Raw genomic sequence first — 24,683 nt, 5'->3', positions numbered from 1 at the left:
TCGGGAGGAAACCTGTCACCATCCCTACGGTGAAGCATGGTGGTGGAAGCATCATGCTGTGGGGATGTTATTCAGCGGCAGAGACTGGGAGACTAGTCTGGATCGAGGGAAAGATGATTAGAGCAAAGTACAGAGAGATCCTTGATGAAAACCTGCTCCAGAGCACTCAGGACCTCAGACTGGGGCGAAGGTTCACCTTCAAACAGGACAACGACCCTAAGCACACAGCCAAGACAATGCAGGAGTGACTTCGAGACAAGTCTCAATGTCCTTGAGTGGCCCAGGCGGACTTGAACCCGATCAAACATCTCTGGAGAGACCTGAAAATGGAGACCTGAAAATAGCTGTACAGTGACTTCCCCTCCAACCTGACAGAGCTTGAGAGGATCTGCAGAGAAGAATGAGAGAATCTCCCCAAATACAGGTGTGCCAAGCTGGTAGCGTTATACACAAGAAGACTTGAGGCTGTAATCGACTGCCAAAGATGCTTCAACAAAGTACTGAGTAAAGGGTCTGAATACTTTCGTAACTGTAACATTTCAGTAATTTTTGTTTTATACATTTGCAAAAAATTCCAAAAGCCTGTTTTTGCTTTGTCATTATGAGGTATTGTGTGTAGATTGATGTGGGGGGAAAATGATAATTCATTTTAGAATAAGGCTGTAATGTCACAAAACGTGGAAAAAGTCAAGTGTGAATATTTACCAAATGCCCTGTTTCTCTGGAATCAAAAAGATCAAACATTCTTTAAAAAATGATATTTTAAAGAAAAATGTATTTACTGTTAGCATGAATATACAGCACATGACAAACTAATTCCACGTAGGGCAGAGTTGATGCGGGTTTTCGCTTCTCCCTTAATAATTCATTAAGGTCACTCATTAGTAATGAACTCCCCTCACCTGGTTGTCTAGGTCTCAGTAAGGAACTCCCCTCACCTGGTTGTCTAGGTCTCAGTAAGGAACTCCCCTCACCTGGTTGTCTAGGTCTCAGTAAGGAACTCTCCTCACCTGGTTGTCTAGGTCTCAGTAAGGAACTCTCCTCACCTGGTTGTCTAGGTCTCAGTAAGGAACTCCCCTCACCTGGTTGTCTAGGTCTCACATTCGCCCGCAATTGCATTGATATATACAGAGAAAATGTAAGGAACTCCCCTCACCTCGTTGTCTAGGTCTCAGTAAGGAACTCCCCTCACCTGCTTGTCTGGGTCGTAGTAAGGAACTCCCCTCACCTGGTTGTCTGGGTCTTAGTAATGAACTCCCCTGACCTGGTTGTCTGGGTCTCAGTAAGGAACTCTCCTCACCTGGTTGTCTAGGTCTCAGTAAGGAACTCCCCTCACCTGGTTGTCTAGGTCTCAGTAAGGAACTCCCCTCACCTCGTTGTCTAGGTCTCAGTAAGGAACTCCCCTCACCTGCTTGTCTGGGTCGTAGTAAGGAACTCCCCTCACCTGGTTGTCTGGGTCTTAGTAATGAACTCCCCTGACCTGGTTGTCTGGGTCGTAGTAAGGAACTCCCCTCACCTGGTTGTCTGGGTCTTAGTAATGAATCCCCCTCACCTGGTTGTCTGGGTCGTAGTAAGGAATTCCCCTCACCTGGTTGTCTGGGTCTTAGTAAGGAACTCCCCTCACCTGGTTGTCTAGGTCACTAATTAGTAAGGAACTCCCCTCACCTGGTTGTCTAGGTCTTAGTAAGGAACTCCCCTCACCTGGTTGTCTAGGTCTCAGTAAGTAACTCCCCTCACCTGGTTGTCTAGGTCTCAGTAAGGAACTCCCCTCACCTGGTTGTCTGGGTCTTAGTAAGTAACTCCCCTCACCTGGTTGTCTAGGTCACTTATTAGTAAGGAACTCCCCTCACCTGGTTGTCTAGGTCACTAACTAGTAATGAACTCCCCTCACCTGGTTGTCTGGGTCTTAGTAAGTAACTCCCCTCACCTGGTTGTCTAGGTCACTAATTAGTAAGGAACTCCCCTCACCTGGTTGTCTAGGTCACTAACTAGTAATGAACTCCCCTCACCTGGTTGTCTAGGTCTCAGTAAGGAACTCCCCTCACCTGGTTGTCTTTGGATTTGAAGGGATTGTCATCCATATCGGGTGAACCATTTATTTGTAATAATGTTTTATGTCATTTTGGAGTCACTTTTATTGTGGATAAGAATATAATATATTTCTAAACACTTTAATGTATCTGAGGACCCTGTATATCATGTCTACTATCTGAGGGCACTGTATATCATGTCTACTATCTGAGGACCCTGTATATCATGTCTACTATCTGAGGGCACTGTATATCATGTCTACTATCTGAGGATACTGTATATCATGTCTACTATCTGAGGGCACTGTATATCATGTCTACTATCTGAGGATACTGTATATCATGTCTACTATCTGAGGACACTGTATATCATGTCTACTATCTGAGGATACTGTATATCATGTCTACTATCTGAGGACACTGTATATCATGTCTACTATCTGAGGACACTGTATATCATGTCTACTATCTGAGGACACGGTATATCATATCTACTATCTGAGGACACTGTATATCATATCTACTATCTGAGGACACTGTATATCATGTCTACTATTTGAGGATACTGTATATCATGTCTACTATCTGAGGACACTGTATATCATGTCTACTATCTGAGGACACTGTATATCATATCTACTATCTGAGGACACTGTATATCATATCTACTATCTGAGGATACTGTATATCATGTCTACTATCTGAGGATACTGTATATCATGTCTACTATTTGAGGATACTGTATATCATGTCTACTATCTGAGGACACTGTATATCATGTCTACTATCTGAGGACACTGTATATCACGTCCGCTATCTGAGGAAACTGTATATCATGTCTACTATCTGAGGACACTGTATATCATGTCTACTATCTGAGGACACTGTGTATCATGTCTACTATCTGAGGACACTGTATATCATGTCTACTATCTGAGGACACTGTATATCATGTCTACTATCTGAGGACACGGTATATCACGTCTACTATCTGAGGACACTGTATATCACGTCCGCCATCTGAGGGCACTGTACATCATGTCATGTATATCACTATCTGAGGCAGTGGGAAGGCTCACCTTGGCAATCTCTTCCATAGTGGTTCTTACAGCAGCTAATGACCCAGGCTTGACTCTTACACATCCTCTTACAGCCCATCCTTTGGCCCATGTGGTGCCTCGTCATAGAGGGGTAGTGGCTGTAGAAGAAGAGGATGAAGAAAAATAATACTCCCTACCTGAAGTCATGGTTATGCATCACTGTGGAGTCTCCCTATCTGAGGCGGTGGTCAAACATCACTGTGGAGTCTCCCTATCTGAGGCGGTGGTCAAACATCACTGTGGAGTCTCCCTATCTGAGGCGGTGGTCAAACATCACTGTGGAGTCTCCCTATCTGAGGCGGTGGTCAAACATCACTGTGGAGTCTCCCTATCTGAGGCGGTGGTCAAACATCACTGTGGAGTCTCCCTATCTGAGGCGGTGGTCAAACATCACTGTGGAGTCTCCCTATCTGAGGCGGTGGTCAAACATCACTGTGGAGTCTCCCTATCTGAGGCGGTGGTCAAACATCACTGTGGAGTCTCCCTATCTGAGGCGGTGGTCAAACATCACTGTGGAGTCTCCCTATCTGAGGCGGTGGTCAAACATCACTGTGGAGTCTCCCTATCTGAGGCGGTGGTCAAACATCACTGTGGAGTCTCCCTATCTGAGGCGGTGGTCAAACATCACTGCGGAGTCTCCCTATCTGAGGCGGTGGTCAAACATCACTGCGGAGTCTCCCTATCTGAGGCGGTGGTCAAACATCACTGCGGAGTCTCCCTATCTGAGGCGGTGGTCAAACATCACTGCGGAGTCTCCCTATCTGAGGCGGTGGTCAAACATCACTGCGGAGTCTCCCTATCTGAGGCGGTGGTCAAACATCACTGTGGAGTCTCCCTATCTGAGGTGGTGGTCAAACATCACTGTGCATTCTCCCTACCTGAAGTCATGGTTATCGATTACTGTGGAGTATCCCCACCTGAAGTGGTTTTCAAACTTCACTGTGGAGTCTCCCTACCTGTAGTCGTGGTCATACACCACTGTGGAGTCTCCCTACCTGAAATGGTGGTCAAACATCACTGTGGAGTCTCCCTACCTGCAGTCGTGGTCAAACATCACTGTGGAGTCTCCCTACCTGAAGTCGTGGTTATGCATAACTGTGGAGTCTCCCTACCTGAAGTCATGGTTATGCATCCCTGTGGAGTCTCCCTCCCTGAAGTCGTGGTTAAACATCACTGTGGTGTCTCCCTACCTGAAGTCGTGGTCAAACATCCCTGTGGAGTCTCCCTCCCTGAAGTCGTGGTCAAACATCACTGTGGAGTCTCCCTACCTGACTTTGTGGTCAAACATCCCTGTGGAGTCTCCCTCCCTGAAGTCATGGTTAAACGTCACTGTGGAGTCTCCCAACCTGACGTCGTGGTCAAACATCCCTGTGGAGTCTCCCTCCCTGAAGTCGTGGTTATGCATCACTGTGGAGTCTCCCTACCTGAAGTTGTGGTCAAAACATCACTGTGGAGTCTCCCTACCTGACGTCACAGTTATGCATCACTGTGGAGTCTCCCTACCTGAAGTCGTGGTTATGCATCACTGTGGAGTCTCCCGACCTGAAGTCGTGGTTATGCATCACTGTGGAGTCTCCCTACCTGAAGTCGTGGTTATACATCACACTGTGATGTCGAGGGTAGAGCATAGAGTAGGGGTTGATGAGGCTGCAGATCTCAGTCTTGCCCTGTGAAAGGCAGGAAATGGTGTCTTATGGTTTGCGTGTGTGTGTGTGTGTGTGTGTGTGTGTGTGTGTGTGTGTGTGTGTGTATGTGTGTGTGTGTGTGTATGTGTGTGTGTGTGTGTGTGTGTATGTGTGTGTGTGTGTGTGTGTGTGTGTGTGTGTGTGTGTGTGTGTGTGTGTGTGTGTGTGTGTGTGTGTGTGTGTGTGTGTGTGTGTGTGTGAGTGTGTGTGTGAGCTCACCGTATCTTCAGTTCCGTGGGGACAGGGTCGGGGACCCAAGCAGCTACCACATCGACTCTAACAACACACATAGGGTACGTCATGCAATACGTTTTGTAATGATTCCCATGTTGTTGATGTAAAGAATATTTGTTGGTCCATGGTGTGTAATGAAGAACAACTTTTTTTTCTTCATTCCAAGATGGCGTAGCAGTCAGACGTCTTTGTCGTGCCCCGTGTATATATCTATTTTGCTTATTTAAGATGGTGAGGAAAGCACTTTTAAAGAACAACCAGGCATCTTCTACTAACGGAATGGGGTCAAAATCCTTCCAGGATACCCGGGCCAGGTCGATTAGAAAGGCCTGCTTGCAAAAGTGTTTTAGGGAGCGATTGACAGTGATGAGGGGTGGTCGTTTGACCGCGGACCTATAACGTAAGCAGGCAATGAGGCAGTGATCGCTGAGATCCTGGTTGAAGACAGCAGATGTGTATTTAGAGGGCAAGTTGGTCAGAATGAAATCTATGAGTGTGCCCATGGTTACGGATTTAGGGCTGTACCTGGTAGGCTCCTTGATAATTTGTGTGAGATTGAGTGCATCTAGCTTAGATTTTAGGACGGCGTTAAGCATATCTCAGTTTAGGTCACCTAACAGTACGAACTCTGAAAATAGATGTGGGGCAATCAACTCACATATGGTGTCCAGGGCACAGCTGGGGTCTGAGGGGCATCTACTGTATAACAAGCAGTAACAGTGAGAGACTTATTTCTGGAAAGGTGGATTTTTAAAAGTAGAATCTTTAACTGTTTGGGCACAGACCTGGATAGCATGACAGAACCCTGCAAGCTGTCTCTGCAGTAGATTGCAACTCCGCCCCTTTGGCAGTTCTATCTTGATGGAAAATATTATAGTTGGGAAAGGAAATTTCAGAATTTTTGGTGGCCTTCCTAAGCCACGATTCAGACATGGCTAGGACATCAGGGTTGACGGAGTGTGCTGAAGCAGTGAATAAGACAAACTTAGGGAGGAGGCTTCAAATGTTAACGTGCATGAAAAGGCTTTTACGGTTACAGAAGTCAACAAATGAGAGCACCTGGGGAATAGGTGTAGTACTGGGGGTTACAGGGCCTGGGTTAACCTCTACATCACCAGAGGAACAGAGGAGGAGTAGGATAAGGGTACGGCTAAAGCTTATAAGAACTGGTTGTCTAGTGCGTTGGGAACAGAGAAAAAAAGGAGTAGATCTGTGCGTGGTAGAATAGATTCAGGGCATAATGTACAGACAAGGGTATGGTAGGATGTGAGTACAGTGGAGGTAAACCTAGGCATTGAGTGACGATGAGAGAGGTTGAATCTCTGGAGGCACCAGTTAAGCCATGTGAGGTCACTGCATGTGTGGGGGGGTGGGAAAAAATAGCTATCTAAGGCATGTTGAGTGGGACTGGGGGCCCTACAGTGAAATATAAAAATAAGAACTAACCGAAACAGCAGTAGACGAGGCATATTGACATTAGAGAGCGGCATAAAGCAATCACAGATGTTTATCAGGAGAGCTAAGACAACAATGGGTAAATGGCGATGAATGGGCAGAGCGGGTCAGTTAGGTACATACGGGACGACCAGAGTTTGAGGCTGAGGCCGACAGATAAACAAAATGAGGTACCATGTTAGTGAACAGTCCAGCAGGCATCAGCTGTGTAGCCGAGTGATCATAGGGTCCAATGAGCAGCAATAGGTGAGTCAGGTAGTCGACTACTATGCTAGGCGAGCGGGAGACTCGGCGTTCAGACAGCTAGTTCAGACGGCCGAGTCTAGCAGATGGGTCTTCGGCGACATTGCAACGGAAACGCCTGCTGAAACCACATTGGACGATTACGTCAGCAGACCAGTCGTGATGGATCGGCAGGGCTCCATGTCGACAATAAAGGGTCCAGGCAAATTGGCGAAAGAGGTGTTGAAGCCCAGGAATTAGCTGCTATTCTTCGTCGGCTAGCCGCGAGTTGGGCCTAGCTCGAGCCTAGCTCAAAGGTAAATGGTGCTTGCTTCGGGACAGAGGCGTTAGCCAGCAATAGCCACTCGGTTGCAGCTAGCTAGCTGCGGTAATCCGGTGTAATGGTCCAGAGCTTGCGGCAGGAATCTGGAGATGTGGTAGAGAAAAGCAGTCCAATGGGTTGATATCGCGCTTTGCAGACTGGCAGGTATTGGCGAGCTAAAGCTGGCGTCCGAGCTAAAGGTGAAGACAGCTAGCCGTGGCTAACAAAGACTAATAGCTAGTTAGCTGGCTAGCTCCCGATGGAGGAACCAGTTATAAGGAATAAAAACTTGCAGATCCGTACCACATTGTGTGAGGCGGGTTGCAGGAAAGTATATTTAGTTCGTAGATGGAAAGTGAGATTAAAATATATATGAAAAAAAATCTGCTAAGCCGTCTTGGGTCAAGCTAAGATACATCTGTGAGGCTGCTTATTGGTCAAACCAAACGAACAATGTGGAACATAAGGCTGCCTCGCTGCACTTCGTAACTATAAAACACTTCAACATTTCACCAAGAGGTGACATCATACGTAAATTAATAGAAAGAGAGGCATTCTGGCAGTACACCTTAGACACTGCGGATCCTAAAGGGGCTAAACAAGGATTTTGCCTTTTGTTTCTATAATGTTGTTGCCTTGATGTTTTGTGTCTTTGTGTCTCCAGTTTCACAGACACTCATATATCCAAGATGCATATACTTTAAACTGTCCATTGAGCATAGACACACATGAGGATCATTTTGTCATCTCATTTCTCCGTCCAGTCCGTCGTGTGTGGGAGAAACGTCTCCTGCTGAAATACCAGAACCTTCCACATATACTCTCCAGATATATTAGAAATAACTAATAGTATTATGAAGGTGATATGAAAGTCTCTTACGTATATAGTCCTGTCCTCCAGTCCATCACAGTGTGCACCCAGACCGGGAGGTTCCAGTAGCTGGTCGATGCCATACGCAACGCCCCCGTTAAACATCATGAAACGATCCAGGAGCCTCGCCATGTTGTCATTCACCATGATGTCCCCCTGACAGACACAAACAAACAAACATGAGAAAGGTAATAAGATAATCACAGGACAAGATGAGAACTAACCTGGTCCCAGATCTGTTTGTGCTTTCTTCCAAACTCCTAAAGTCAGTTACACCCGTGGCAAGAAAGCACAAACAGATCTAGAACCAGGCTGAGGCTAGATGAAATTGGGAGATTGGGGAGAGAGGAATATAGAAGGCCCAGTAGGCCCAGTAGGCCCAGTAGGCCCAGTAGGCCCAGTAGGCCCAGAAGGCCCAGTAGGCCCAGTAGTTCTGAGCAGATGGTGTACCATGTATCTTCACTGTCTTTCTTTCATTCTCAGCTATAATTGTGCTTTGGGGATAAAATAAGGCGTATTTCCCAAATGGCCCCCTATTCCCTTTATAGTGCACTACTTTAGACCCTATTCCCTTTATAGTGCACTACTTTAGACCCTATTCCCTTTATAGTGCACTACTTTAGACCCTATATAGTGCACTACTTTAGACCCTATTCTCTATATAGTGCACTACTTTAGACCCTATTCTCTATATAGTGCACTACTTTAGACCCTATTCTCTATATAGTGCACTACTTTAGACACTATTCCCTTTATAGTGCACTACTTTAGACCCTATTCCCTTTATAGTGCACTACTTTAGACCCTATATAGTGCACTACTTTAGACCCTATTCTCTATATAGTGCACTACTTTAGACCCTATTCTCTATATAGTGCACTACTGTAAAAACTATTGCCTATGCATATAGTGTACTACTTTAGACTGGAATATGTTCCAGGGTTCTTCCGATGGCATTGAGGAGAACACCATATCAGTCACTGGCTTTATCAATAAGTGCATTGAGGACGTCATCTCCACAGTGACTGTACGTACATACCCCAACCAGAAGCCATGGATTACAGGCAACATTAGCACTGAACCAAAAGGGTAGAGCTGACGCTTTCAAGGTGAGGCACTCTAACCCGGTTGTTCGTTGACAAACAGGCAAAGCATCAATACAGGACTAAGACTGAATCGTACTACACTGGCTCCGACTCTCGTTGGATGTGGCAGGGCCTGCAAACTATTACAGATCACAAAGGGAAACACAGCCGCGAGCTGCTCAGTGACACGAGCCTACGAGACGAGCTAAATCACTTCTATGTTCATCGAAGGAGATGATTGTGGACTACAGGAAAAGGAGGACCGAGCAAACCCCCATTCTCATTGACGGGGCTGTATTGCAGCAGGCTGAGGGCTTTAAGTTCCTTGTTGTCCACATCACCAACAAACTAGAATGGTCCAAACACACCAAGAAAGTTGTGAAGAAGGCACGACAAAGTCTGTTCCCCCTCAGGAGACTGAAAAGATTTGGCATGGGTCCTCAGATCCTCAAAAGGATATTATACAGCTGCAACATCGAGAGCAGCTGGTTGCATCACTGCCTCATACGGAAAATGCTCGGCCTCCGACCGCAAGGCACTACCGCAAATCCCCCCACCAACCCCTCTTTTACGGTGCTGCTACTCTCTGTTTATCATCTATGCATAGTCACTTTAACAATACATTCATGTACATATTACCTCAATTAGCCCGGCTAACTGTTGCCCCCGCACATTGACTCTGTACCGGTATCATCTGTACGGAGCCTCGCTACTGTTATTTTCACTATTATTTTACTGTTTTTTATTTCTTCACTTATCTATTGTTTAACTCATACCAATTTTTTACTTAAAAATTGCACTGTTGGATAGAGCCTGTAAGTAAGCATTTCACTGTTGTATTCGGCGCACGTGGCAAATAAACTTTGATTTGATATTCCCTATATAGTGCACTACTTTAGACCCTATTCCCTATATAGTGCACTACTTTAGACCCTATATAGTGCACTACTTTAGACCCTATATAGTGCACTACTTTAGACCCTATATAGTGCACTACTTTAGACCCTATATAGTGCACTACTTTAGACCCTATATAGTGCATTACTTTAGACCCTATATAGTGCACTACTTTAGACCCTATTCCCTATATAGTGCACTACTTTAGACCCTATTCCCTTTATAGTACACCGATGGGCTCTGGTCAAAAGCAGTGCCCTATATCGGGAGCGGGGTGTCATTTGAGACTCAGAGGTGTAAATGAGGTTGAAGTAGCTACTCACAACGACTTTCTTGTTACAGCTAAAGGTGAAGGTTGATCCGTGCATCGTCCGGTAGGTAGTGAACGAAGTCAAGGTCATCTTCTGTAGAGAGATCAACGTCATTATAATCAATACAAGATCACAATCAAAACAACATCAAGAAGTAATCAAAACATTTGTGATGCACCCATAGCCTCACCTTGATATTGCGTATGATGTGAGCTTTGATGATGGCTGTGAGTTTGTCCCTGTGGGCAAGACTGTAGAGCCAGTGTTGTCTCTCTTCAGACAGAGAGCTGAGAGCAGCGTCAGACGGCCACAACATGGTCAGGGGCTGGTGGATGGAGTTCTCGACCAGGTTCAGCATGTTGGCATCCTAAAAATAATAAGAACAATAACAACAGCATGGTCAGGGGCTGGTGGATGGAGTTCTCGACCAGGTTCAGCATGTTGGCATCCTAAAAATAATAAGAACAATAACAACAACATGGTCAGGGGCTGGTGGATGGAGTTCTCGACCAGGTTCAGCATGTTGGCATCCTAAAAATAATAACAACAATAACAACAACATGGTCAGGGGCTGGTGGATGGAGCTCTCGACCAGGTTCAGCATGTTGTCGTCATCATAAAAACAATAATAATAACAATGATAACAACATGGTCAGGGGCATGAAGCCCTGTTCCTCTCTCTCCAATCTACTGTGGTCTCAGATGTATTAGTGCAGGCGTGAAAATGACCAATAGGACCATTTTCCACCACAATGCTAGGTGTAGTTTACTGTGTTCAGCCAATCAGGTGGACCCTAACAAAGAGTGTAAAGCCCTGGTCCATTTGTACAATGTGCAATGATTGGCTGAATGCCATATGCTACTTCAATGGAGACAAAGTTAAATTTTGACTTTGTGTAAATTGGGATTCGCCCCATAAAAGTATTTGAGATTGAAGCTATTTATACGGTAGTAAATGTGTATTAGCTTTATACATTAATTAGTAAACGGCCAAGCACGGACAAACTGAAATGGTCCACCCACACAGACAGCATGGTGAAGAAGGCGCAACAGCGCCTCTTCAACCTCAGGAGGCTGAAGAAACACAATCGAGAGCTGTCGGGTTGTATCACCGCCTGGTACGGCAACTGCTCCGCCCACAACCGTAAGGCTCTCCAGAGGGTAGTGAGGTCTGCACAACGCATCACCGGGGGCAAACTACCTGCCCTCCAGAACACCTACACCACCTGATGTCACAGGAAGGCCAAAAAGATCATCAAGGACAACAACCACCCCGAGCCACTGCCTGTTCACCCCGCTATCATCCAGAAGGCGAGGTCAGTACAGGTGCATCAAAGCTGGGACCGAGAGACTGAAAAACAGCTTCTAGCTCAAGACCATCAGACTGTTAAACAGCCATCACTAACATTGAGTGGCTGCTGCCAACATACTGACTCAACTCCAGCCACTTTAATAATGAATACTTGGATGTAATAAATGTATCACTAGCCACTTTATATTATATAATGTTTACATACCCTACATTACTCATCTCATATGTATATACTGTACTCTACACCATCTACTGCATCTTGCCTATGCCGCACTGCCAACGCTCCTCCATATATTTATATGTACATATTCTTATTCATCCCTTTACACTTGTGTGTGTATAAGGCAGTTGTTGTGAAATTGTTAGATTACTTGTTAGATATTACTGCACGGTCGGAACTAGAAGCACAAGCATTTAGCTACACTCGCATTAACATCTGCTAACCATGTGCATGTGACCAATAAAATTAGATTTGTTTACCTGCACCAGTTTGGTGAACTTCATGTATCCATATAGTTCACCTGCTTCAGTGAAATTAAGCTGAAATATAAGAAAACATTATGTCACAAGTAGGGATTAACATGGATGACCGTGATAGGTCTATAGATTAACATGGATGACCGTGATAGGTCTATAGATTAACATGGATGACCGTGATAGGTCAATAGATTAACATGGATAACCATGATAGGTCTATAGATTAACATGGATGACCGTGATAGGTCAATAGATTAACATGGATAACCATGATAGGTCAATAGATTAACATGGATAACCATGATAGGTCTATAGATTAACATGGATAACCGTGATAGGTCTATAGATTAACATGGATAACCGTGATAGGTCTATAGATTAACATGGATAACCATGATAGGTCTATAGATTAACATGGATAACCGTGATAGGTCTATAGATTAACATGGATAACCGTGATAGGTCTATAGATTAACATGGATAACCGTGATAGGTCTATAGATTAACATGGATGACCGTGATAGGTCTATAGATTAATATGGATAACCGTGATAGGTCTATAGATTAACATGGATAACCGTGATAGGTCTATAGATTAACATGGATAACCGTGATAGGTCTATAGATTAACATGGATAACCGTGATAGGTCTATAGATTAATATGGATAACCATGATAGGTCTATAGATTAACATGGATAACCGTGATAGGTCTATAGATTAACATGGATAACCGTGATAGGTCTATAGATTAACATGGATAACCGTGATAGGTCTATAGATTAACATGGATAACCGTGATAGGTCTATAGATTAATATGGATAACCGTGATAGGTCTATAGATTAATATGGATAACCGTGATAGGTCTATAGATTAACATGGATAACCGTGATAGGTCTATAGATTAACATGGATAACCGTGATAGGTCTATAGATTAACATGGATAACCGTGATAGGTCTATAGATTAACATGGATAACCGTGATAGGTCTATAGATTAACATGGATAACCGTGATAGGTCTATAGATTAACATGGATAACCGTGATAGGTCTATAGATTAATATGGATAACCGTGATAGGTCTATAGATTAACATGGATAACCGTGATAGGTCTATAGATTAACATGGATAACCGTGATAGGTCAATAGATTAACATGGATAACCGTGATAGGTCAATAGATTAACATGGATAACCGTGATAGGTCAATAGATTAACATGGATAACCATGATAGGTCTATAGATTAACATGGATAACCGTGATAGGTCTATAGATTAATATGGATAACCATGATAGGTCTATAGATTAATATGGATAACCGTGATAGGTCTATAGATTAACATAGATAACCGTGATAGGTCTATAGATTAATATGGATAACCATGATAGGTCTATAGATTAACATGGATAACCGTGATAGGTCTATAGATTAACATGGATAACCGTGATAGGTCTATAGATTAACATGGATAACCGTGATAGGTCTATAGATTAACATGGATAACCGTGATAGGTCTATAGATTAACATGGATAACCGTGATAGGTCTATAGATTAACATGGATAACCGTGATAGGTCTATAGATTAACATGGATAACCGTGATAGGTCTATAGATTAACATGGATAACCGTGATAGGTCTATAGATTAACATGGATAACCGTGATAGGTCTATAGATTAACATGGATAACCGTGATAGGTCTATAGATTAACATGGATAACCGTGATAGGTCTATAGATTAACATGGATAACCGTGATAGGTCTATAGATTAACATGGATAACCATGATAGGTCTATAGATTAACATGGATAACCGTGATAGGTCTATAGATTAACATGGATAACCATGATAGGTCTATAGATTAACATGGATAACCATGATAGGTCTATAGATTAACATGGATAACCGTGATAGGTCTATAGATTAACATGGATAACCATGATAGGTCTATAGATTAACATGGATAACCGTGATAGGTCTATAGATTAACATGGATAACCGTGATAGGTCTATAGATTAACATGGATAACCATGATAGGTCTATAGATTAACATGGATAACCGTGATAGGTCTATAGATTAACATGGATAACCGTGATAGGTCTATAGATTAACATGGATAACCGTGATAGGTCTATAGATTAATATGGATAACCATGATAGGTCTATAGATTAACATGGATAACCGTGATAGGTCTATAGATTAATATGGATAACCGTGATAGGTCTATAGATTAACATGGATAACCGTGATAGGTCTATAGATTAACATGGATAACCGTGATAGGTCTATAGATTAACATGGATAACCGTGATAGGTCTATAGATTAACATGGATAACCGTGATAGGTCTATAGATTAACATGGATAACCGTGATAGGTCTATAGATTAACATGGATAACCGTGATAGGTCTATAGATTAACATGGATAACCGTGATAGGTCTATAGATTAACATGGATAACCGTGATAGGTCTATAGATTAACATGGATAACCGTGATAGGTCTATAGATTAACATGGATAACCGTGATAGGTCTATAGATTAACATGGATAACCGTGATAGGTCTATAGATTAACATGGATGACCGTGATAGGTCTATAGATTAACATGGATAACCGTGATAGGTCTATAGATTAACATGGATAACCGTGATATGTCAATAGATTAACATGGATAACCGTGATAGGTCTATAGATTAACATGGATAACCGTGATAGGTCTATAGATTAACATGGATAACCGTGATAGGTCTATAGATTAACATGGATAACCATGATAGGTCTATAGATTAACATGGATAACCGTGATAGGTCTATAGATTAATATGGATAACCGTGATAGGTCTATAGATTAACATGGATAACCGTGATAGGTCTATAGATTAACATGGATAACCGTGATAGGTCTATAGATTAATATGGATAACCGTGATAGGTCTATAGATTAATATGGATAACCGTGATAGGTCTATAGATTAATATGGATAACCATGATAGGTCTATAGATTAACATGGATAACCGTGATAGGTCTATAGATTAACATGGATAACCGTGATAGGTCTATAGATTAACATGGATAACCGTGATAGGTCTATAGATTAACATGGATAACCGTGATAGGTCTATAGATTAATATGGATAACCGTGATAGGTCTATAGATTAATATGGATAACCATGATAGGTCTATAGATTAACATGGATAACCGTGATAGGTCTATAGATTAACATGGATAACCATGATAGGTCTATAGATTAATATGGATAACCATGATAGGTCTATAGATTAATATGGATAACCATGATAGGTCTATAGATTAATATGGATAACCGTGATAGGTCTATAGATTAACATGGATAACCGTGATAGGTCTATAGATTAACATGGATAACCGTGATAGGTCTATAGATTAATATGGATAACCATGATAGGTCTATAGATTAACATGGATAACCATGATAGGTCTATAGATTAACATGGATAACCATGATAGGTCTATAGATTAATATGGATAACCATGATAGGTCTATAGATTAACATGGATAACCGTGATAGGTCTATAGATTAACATGGATAACCATGATAGGTCTATAGATTAATATGGATAACCACGATAGGTCTATAGATTAACATGGATAACCGTGATAGGTCTATAGATTAACATGGATAACCGTGATAGGTCTATAGATTAATATGGATAACCATGATAGGTCTATAGATTAACATGGATAACCGTGATAGGTCTATAGATTAACATGGATAACCGTGATAGGTCTATAGATTAATATGGATAACCGTGATAGGTCTATAGATTAACATGGATAACCGTGATAGGTCTATAGATTAACATGGATAACCGTGATAGGTCTATAGATTAATATGGATAACCGTGATAGGTCTATAGATTAACATGGATAACCATGATAGGTCTATAGATTAACATGGATAACCGTGATAGGTCTATAGATTAACATGGATAACCGTGATAGGTCTATAGATTAACATGGATAACCGTGATAGGTCTATAGATTAACATGGATAACCATGATAGGTCTATAGATTAACATGGATAACCGTGATAGGTCTATAGATTAACATGGATAACCATGATAGGTCTATAGATTAACATGGATAACCGTGATAGGTCTATAGATTAACATGGATAACCGTGATAGGTCTATAGATTAACATGGATAACCGTGATAGGTCTATAGATTAACATGGATAACCATGATAGGTCTATAGATTAACATGGATAACCATGATAGGTCTATAGATTAACATGGATAACCATGATAGGTCTATAGATTAATATGGATAACCATGATAGGTCTATAGATTAACATGGATAACCGTGATAGGTCTATAGATTAACATGGATAACCGTGATAGGTCTATAGATTAACATGGATAACCATGATAGGTCTATAGATTAACATGGATAACCGTGATAGGTCTATAGATTAACATGGATAACCGTGATAGGTCTATAGATTAACATGGATAACCGTGATAGGTCTATAGATTAACATGGATAACCGTGATAGGTCTATAGATTAATATGGATAACCATGATAGGTCTATAGATTAACATGGATAACCGTGATAGGTCTATAGATTAACATGGATAACCGTGATAGGTCTATAGATTAACATGGATAACCGTGATAGGTCTATAGATTAACATGGATAACCGTGATAGGTCTATAGATTAACATGGATAACCGTGATAGGTCTATAGATTAACATGGATAACCGTGATAGGTCTATAGATTAACATGGATAACCGTGATAGGTCTATAGATTAACATGGATAACCGTGATAGGTCTATAGATTAACATGGATAACCATGATAGGTCTATAGATTAACATGGATAACCGTGATAGGTCTATAGATTAATATGGATAACCGTGATAGGTCTATAGATTAACATGGATAACCGTGATAGGTCTATAGATTAACATGGATAACCGTGATAGGTCTATAGATTAACATGGATAACCGTGATAGGTCTATAGATTAACATGGATAACCGTGATAGGTCTATAGATTAACATGGATAACCGTGATAGGTCTATAGATTAACATGGATAACCGTGATAGGTCTATAGATTAACATGGATAACCGTGATAGGTCTATAGATTAACATGGATAACCGTGATAGGTCTATAGATTAACATGGATAACCGTGATAGGTCTATAGATTAACATGGATAACCGTGATAGGTCTATAGATTAACATGGATAACCGTGATAGGTCTATAGATTAACATGGATAACCGTGATAGGTCTATAGATTAACATGGATAACCGTGATAGGTCTATAGATTAACATGGATAACCGTGATAGGTCTATAGATTAACATGGATAACCGTGATAGGTCTATAGATTAATATGGATAACCGTGATAGGTCTATAGATTAACATGGATAACCGTGATAGGTCTATAGATTAACATGGATAACCATGATAGGTCTATAGATTAACATGGATAACCGTGATAGGTCTATAGATTAATATGGATAACCATGATAGGTCTATAGATTAACATGGATAACCGTGATAGGTCTATAGATTAACATGGATAACCGTGATAGGTCTATAGATTAATATGGATAACCATGATAGGTCTATAGATTAATATGGATAACCATGATAGGTCTATAGATTAATATGAATAACCATGATAGGTCTATAGATTAACATGGATAACCGTGATAGGTCTATAGATTAACATGGATAACCGTGATAGGTCTATAGATTAACATGGATAACCGTGATAGGTCTATAGATTAACATGGATAACCGTGATAGGTCTATAGATTAATATGGATAACCGTGATAGGTCTATAGATTAATATGGATAACCATGATATGTCTATAGATTAACATGGATAACCGTGATAGGTCTATAGATTAACATGGATAACCATGATAGGTCTATAGATTAATATGGATAACCATGATAGGTCTATAGATTAATATGGATAACCATGATAGGTCTATAGATTAATATGGATAACCATGATAGGTCTATAGATTAACATGGATAACCGTGATAGGTCTATAGATTAACATGGATAACCGTGATAGGTCTATAGATTAATATGGATAACCATGATAGGTCTATAGATTAACATGGATAACCATGATAGGTCTATAGATTAACATGGATAACCATGATAGGTCTATAGATTAATATGGATAACCATGATAGGTCTATAGATTAACATGGATAACCGTGATAGGTCTATAGATTAACATGGATAACCGTGATAGGTCTATAGATTAACATGGATAACCGTGATAGGTCTATAGATTAACATGGATAACCGTGATAGGTCTATAGATTAACATGGATAACCGTGATAGGTCTATAGATTAACATGGATAACCGTGATAGGTCTATAGATTAACATGGATAACCGTGATAGGTCTATAGATTAACATGGATAACCGTGATAGGTCTATAGATTAACATGGATAACCGTGATAGGTCTATAGATTAACATGGATAACCGTGATAGGTCTATAGATTAACATGGATAACCGTGATAGGTCTATAGATTAACCGTGATAGGTCTATAGATTAATATGGATAACCATGATAGGTCTATAGATTAACATGGATAACCGTGATAGGTCTATAGATTAACATGGATAACCGTGATAGGTCTATAGATTAACATGGATAACCGTGATAGGTCTATAGATTAACATGGATAACCATGATAGGTCTATAGATTAACATGGATAACCGTGATAGGTCTATAGATTAACATGGATAACCATGATAGGTCTATAGATTAACATGGATAACCGTGATAGGTCTATAGATTAACATGGATAACCATGATAGGTCTATAGATTAACATGGATAACCGTGATAGGTCTATAGATTAACATGGATAACCATGATAGGTCTATAGATTAACATGGATAACCATGATAGGTCTATAGATTAACATGGATAACCGTGATAGGTCTATAGATTAATATGGATAACCATGATAGGTCTATAGATTAATATGGATAACCGTGATAGGTCTATAGATTAACATGGATAACCGTGATAGGTCTATAGATTAACATGGATAACCATGATAGGTCTATAGATTAACATGGATAACCGTGATAGGTCTATAGATTAACATGGATAACCGTGATAGGTCTATAGATTAACATGGATAACCGTGATAGGTCTATAGATTAACATGGATAACCGTGATAGGTCTATAGATTAACATGGATAACCGTGATAGGTCTATAGATTAACATGGATAACCGTGATAGGTCTATAGATTAATATGGATAACCGTGATAGGTCTATAGATTAACATGGATAACCGTGATAGGTCTATAGATTAACATGGATAACCGTGATAGGTCTATAGATTAACATGGATAACCGTGATAGGTCTATAGATTAACATGGATAACCATGATAGGTCTATAGATTAATATGGATAACCATGATAGGTCTATAGATTAACATGGATAACCGTGATAGGTCTATAGATTAACATGGATAACCGTGATAGGTCTATAGATTAACATGGATAACCGTGATAGGTCTATAGATTAATATGGATAACCATGATAGGTCTATAGATTAATATGGATAACCGTGATAGGTCTATAGATTAATATGGATAACCGTGATAGGTCTATAGATTAACATGGATAACCGTGATAGGTCTATAGATTAACATGGATAACCGTGATAGGTCTATAGATTAACATGGATAACCGTGATAGGTCTATAGATTAACATGGATAACCGTGATAGGTCTATAGATTAATATGGATAACCGTGATAGGTCTATAGATTAACATGGATAACCATGATAGGTCTATAGATTAACATGGATAACCGTGATAGGTCTATAGATTAATATGGATAACCATGATAGGTCTATAGATTAACATGGATAACCATGATAGGTCTATAGATTAACATGGATAACCGTGATAGGTCTATAGATTAATATGGATAACCGTGATAGGTCTATAGATTAACATGGATAACCGTGATAGGTCTATAGATTAACATGGATAACCGTGATAGGTCTATAGATTAACATGGATAACCATGATAGGTCTATAGATTAACATGGATAACCGTGATAGGTCTATAGATTAACATGGATAACCGTGATAGGTCTATAGATTAATATGGATAACCGTGATAGGTCTATAGATTAACATGGATAACCATGATAGGTCTATAGATTAACATGGATAACCGTGATACGTCTATAGATTAATATGGATAACCGTGATAGGTCTATAGATTAATATGGATAGGTATGTCTATAGATTAACATGGATAACCGTGGTAGGTCTATAGATTAACATGGATAACCGTGATAGGTCTATAGATTAATATGGATAACCGTGATAGGTCTATAGATTAACATGGATAACCGTGATAGGTCTATAGATTAACATGGATAACCGTGATAGGTCTATAGATTAACATGGATAACCATGATAGGTCTATAGATTAACATGGATAACCGTGATAGGTCTATAGATTAATATGGATAACCATGATAGGTCTATAGATTAATATGGATAACCATAATAGGTCTATAGATTAACATGGATAACCATGATAGGTCTATAGATTAACATGGATAACCATGATAGGTCTATAGATTAATATGGATAACCATGATAGGTCTATAGATTAATATGGATAACCATGATAGGTCTATAGATTAATATGGATAACCGTGATAGGTCTATAGATTAACATGGATAACCATGATAGGTCTATAGATTAACATGGATAACCGTGATAGGTCTATAGATTAACATGGATAACCGTGATAGGTCTATAGATTAACATGGATAACCGTGATAGGTCTATAGATTAATATGGATAACCGTGATAGGTCTATAGATTAACATGGATAACCGTGATAGGTCTATAGATTAACATGGATAACCGTGATAGGTCTATAGATTAATATGGATAACCGTGATAGGTCTATAGATTAATATGGATAACCGTGATAGGTCTATAGATTAATATGGATAACCATGATAGGTCTATAGATTAACATGGATAACCGTGATAGGTCTATAGATTAACATGGATAACCGTGATAGGTCTATAGATTAATATGGATAACCATGATAGGTCTATAGATTAACATGGATAACCATGATAGGTCTATAGATTAACATGGATAACCATGATAGGTCTATAGATTAATATGGATAACCATGATAGGTCTATAGATTAACATGGATAACCGTGATAGGTCTATAGATTAACATGGATAACCGTGATAGGTCTATAGATTAACATGGATAACCGTGATAGGTCTATAGATTAACATGGATAACCGTGATAGGTCTATAGATTAACATGGATAACCGTGATAGGTCTATAGATTAACATGGATAACCATGATAGGTCTATAGATTAACATGGATAACCATGATAGGTCTATAGATTAATATGGATAACCGTGATAGGTCTATAGATTAATATGGATAACCATGATAGGTCTATAGATTAATATGGATAACCGTGATAGGTCTATAGATTAACATGGATAACCATGATAGGTCTATAGATTAATATGGATAACCGTGATAGGTCTATAGATTAATATGGATAACCATGATAGGTCTATAGATTAATATGGATAACCGTGATAGGTCTATAGATTAACATGGATAACCATGATAGGTCTATAGATTAACATGGATAACCGTGATAGGTCTATAGATTAACATGGATAACCATGATAGGTCTATAGATTAACATGGATAACCGTGATAGGTCTATAGATTAACATGGATAACCATGATAGGTCTATAGATTAACATGGATAACCGTGATAGGTCTATAGATTAACATGGATAACCGTGATAGGTCTATAGATTAACATGGATAACCGTGATAGGTCTATAGATTAACATGGATAACCATGATAGGTCTATAGATTAACATGGATAACCATGATAGGTCTATAGATTAACATGGATAACCGTGATAGGTCTATAGATTAATATGGATAACCATGATAGGTCTATAGATTAATATGGATAACCGTGATAGGTCTATAGATTAACATGGATAACCATGATAGATCTGGATAGATTAATATGGATAACCGTGATAGGTCTATAGATTAACATGGATAACCATGATAGGTCTATAGATTAATATGGATAACCGTGATAGGTCTATAGATTAATATGGATAACCATAGGTCTATAGATTAATATGGATAACCGTGATAGGTCTATAGATTAACATGGATAACCATGATAGGTCTATAGATTAATATGGATAACCATGCTAGGTCTATAGATTAATATGGATAACCGTGATAGGTCTATAGATTAATATGGATAACCATGATAGGTCTATAGATTAATATGGATAACCGTGATAGGTCTATAGATTAACATGGATAACCATGATAGGTCTATAGATTAATATGGATAACCATGATAGGTCTATAGATTAATATGGATAACCGTGATAGGTCTATAGATTAACATGGATAACCGTGATAGGTCTATAGATTAATATGGATAACCGTGATAGGTCTATAGATTAACATGGATAACCGTGTATGTCTATAGATTAACATGGATAACCGCGTATGTCTATAGATTAACATGGATAACCATGATAGGTCTATAGATTAATATGGATAACCATGATAGGTCTATAGATTAATATGGATAACCGTGATAGGTCTATAGATTAACATGGATAACCGTGATAGGTCTATAGATTAATATGGATAACCGCGTATGTCTATAGATTAACATGGATAACCATGATAGGTCTATAGATTAATATGGATAACCATGATAGGTCTATAGATTAATATGGATAACCGTGATAGGTCTATAGATTAACATGGATAACCGTGATAGGTCTATAGATTAATATGGATAACCGTGATAGGTCTATAGATTAACATGGATAACCGTGTATGTCTATAGATTAACATGGATAACCGCGTATGTCTATAGATTAACATGGATAACCGTGTATGTCTATAGATTAACATGGATAACCGCGTATGTCTATAGATTAACATGGATAACCGTGATAGGTCTATAGATTAACATGGATAACCGTGATAGGTCTATAGATTAACATGGATAACCGTGATAGGTCTATAGATTAACATGGATAACCGTGATAGGTCTATGCACAATTCACTACATACTGTAGGCATCTCTGTCACAGACAATTCCAAGTCATTAGGGAAAAGTATATATTCTCCTGTCCTAGACCCTAGGCTGTTATCCTATCCAGTCTCCTTCTGTCCTAGAGCCTAGGCTGTTATCCTATCCAGTCTCCTTCTGTCCTAGAGCCTAGGATAATATCCTATCCAGTCTCCTTCTGTCCTAGAGCCTAGGATAATATCCTATCCAGTCTCCTTCTGTCCTAGAGCCTAGGATAATATCCTATCCAGTCTCCTTCTGTCCTAGAGCCTAGGATAATATCCTATCCAGTCTCCTTCTGTCCTAGAGCCTAGGATAATATCCTATCCAGTCTCAATCCCCCTGAAGCCCCAAATGAAAAAGTCCTAACTTTATTCTCTAATCTATAGGTTGCATTATCAGAGCACATGTGACCTACGCGCATCAGAATCCCTCTATAACATTTACCCCGCTTCTGTGTGCTGTCTCGTATTGCTGCCCATATAGAGTTCAGGTAGAGAACGTGTGATCAACAAACGCTATGACAGGAGATATGGATGTTTTTTTTAGGGTAGCCTAGTGGTTAGAGTGTTGGACTAGTAACCGGAAGGTTGCAAGTTGTACCCCCAAGGTACAAATCTGTCGTTCTGCCCCTGAACAGTTAGTTAACCCACTGTTCCTAGGCCGTCTTTGAAAATAAGAATTTGTTCTTAACTGACTTGCCTAGTTAAATAAAGGTAGAAATAAAATAAAATTAAAAAATATATACTTTGATACTAAAATAATTCCACTCTTCATCTCCCCGTTAGTCTTGGGCTGATCAGCTTTCTGTATAACCATCGTGTCATGTATTGTCATGTTGTGTCTTGTTTCTGTCCTTTCCCTTCACCCTGTCTCCCTCTGCTGGTCGTTATTAGGTTACCTTTTCTCCCCCTCTTTCCCCCAGCTGTTCCTTGTCTCCTCCTAACTACCTCGTCACCCCTTTTCCCACCTGTTCCCTTTTTCCCTCTGATTAGTCCTCTATATCTCTCTCTGTTTCTGCTCCTGTCTTTGTCGGATTCTTGTTTGTGTTATTCATGCCTGAACCAGACTATCGTCATGTTTGCTGCAACCTTGTCCTGTCCTGTCGGAATCTGCCGGTCCATCTGAGCCTACGTATGTTTTGTTATTATAGAAGCTCTGTTTACGTTAATTCGCTTTTGGGTCCTCATTCACGCACCTTAACAGAAGAATCCGACCAAGAATGGACCCAGCGACTTCGGATCCTCTCCACTCAGCCGTCGAGATCCAGGGAGCGATGCTAGGCAGACACGAGCAGGAATTGTCTGCTGCTCGACATGCCGTTGAGACCCTGGCCACCCAAGTCTCCAACCTCACAGAACAGGTTCACCATCTCCGCCTCGATCCACCGGCCACTTCCAGGGCTTTCGAATCTCCGGAGCCCAGAATCAATAACCCGCCGTGTTACTCTGGGGAGCCCACTG

The 24,683-nt window shown here is 40.3% G+C and overlaps 1 protein-coding gene across 2 annotated transcripts in view; it reads right to left on the bottom strand.

The window, feature by feature from the left end:
- LOC139371469 (stabilin 1) overlaps nt 1–24,683 on the bottom strand; it is a 300,518-nt gene that overhangs the window by 33,114 nt on the left and 242,721 nt on the right. For both annotated transcript variants that reach the window (XM_071111910.1, XM_071111908.1), the window contains exons 50-56: nt 12,005–12,064; nt 10,403–10,579; nt 10,225–10,305; nt 7,929–8,075; nt 5,035–5,091; nt 4,712–4,797; nt 3,110–3,228 (exon numbers count right to left, since the gene is read on the bottom strand). In XM_071111910.1, coding sequence (XP_070968011.1) covers nt 3,110–3,228; nt 4,712–4,797; nt 5,035–5,091; nt 7,929–8,075; nt 10,225–10,305; nt 10,403–10,579; nt 12,005–12,064 — 727 coding nt within the window. The remainder of the gene's footprint in view (nt 1–3,109; nt 3,229–4,711; nt 4,798–5,034; nt 5,092–7,928; nt 8,076–10,224; nt 10,306–10,402; nt 10,580–12,004; nt 12,065–24,683) is intronic.

The sequence above is a fragment of the Oncorhynchus clarkii genome, chromosome 17, assembly GCF_045791955.1.
Source record: "Oncorhynchus clarkii lewisi isolate Uvic-CL-2024 chromosome 17, UVic_Ocla_1.0, whole genome shotgun sequence".
NCBI classification, from domain to species: domain Eukaryota; kingdom Metazoa; phylum Chordata; class Actinopteri; order Salmoniformes; family Salmonidae; genus Oncorhynchus; species Oncorhynchus clarkii.
The sequence above is the reverse complement of the archived record's forward strand: the minus strand, read 5'-3'. Positions and strand labels throughout refer to the sequence as shown.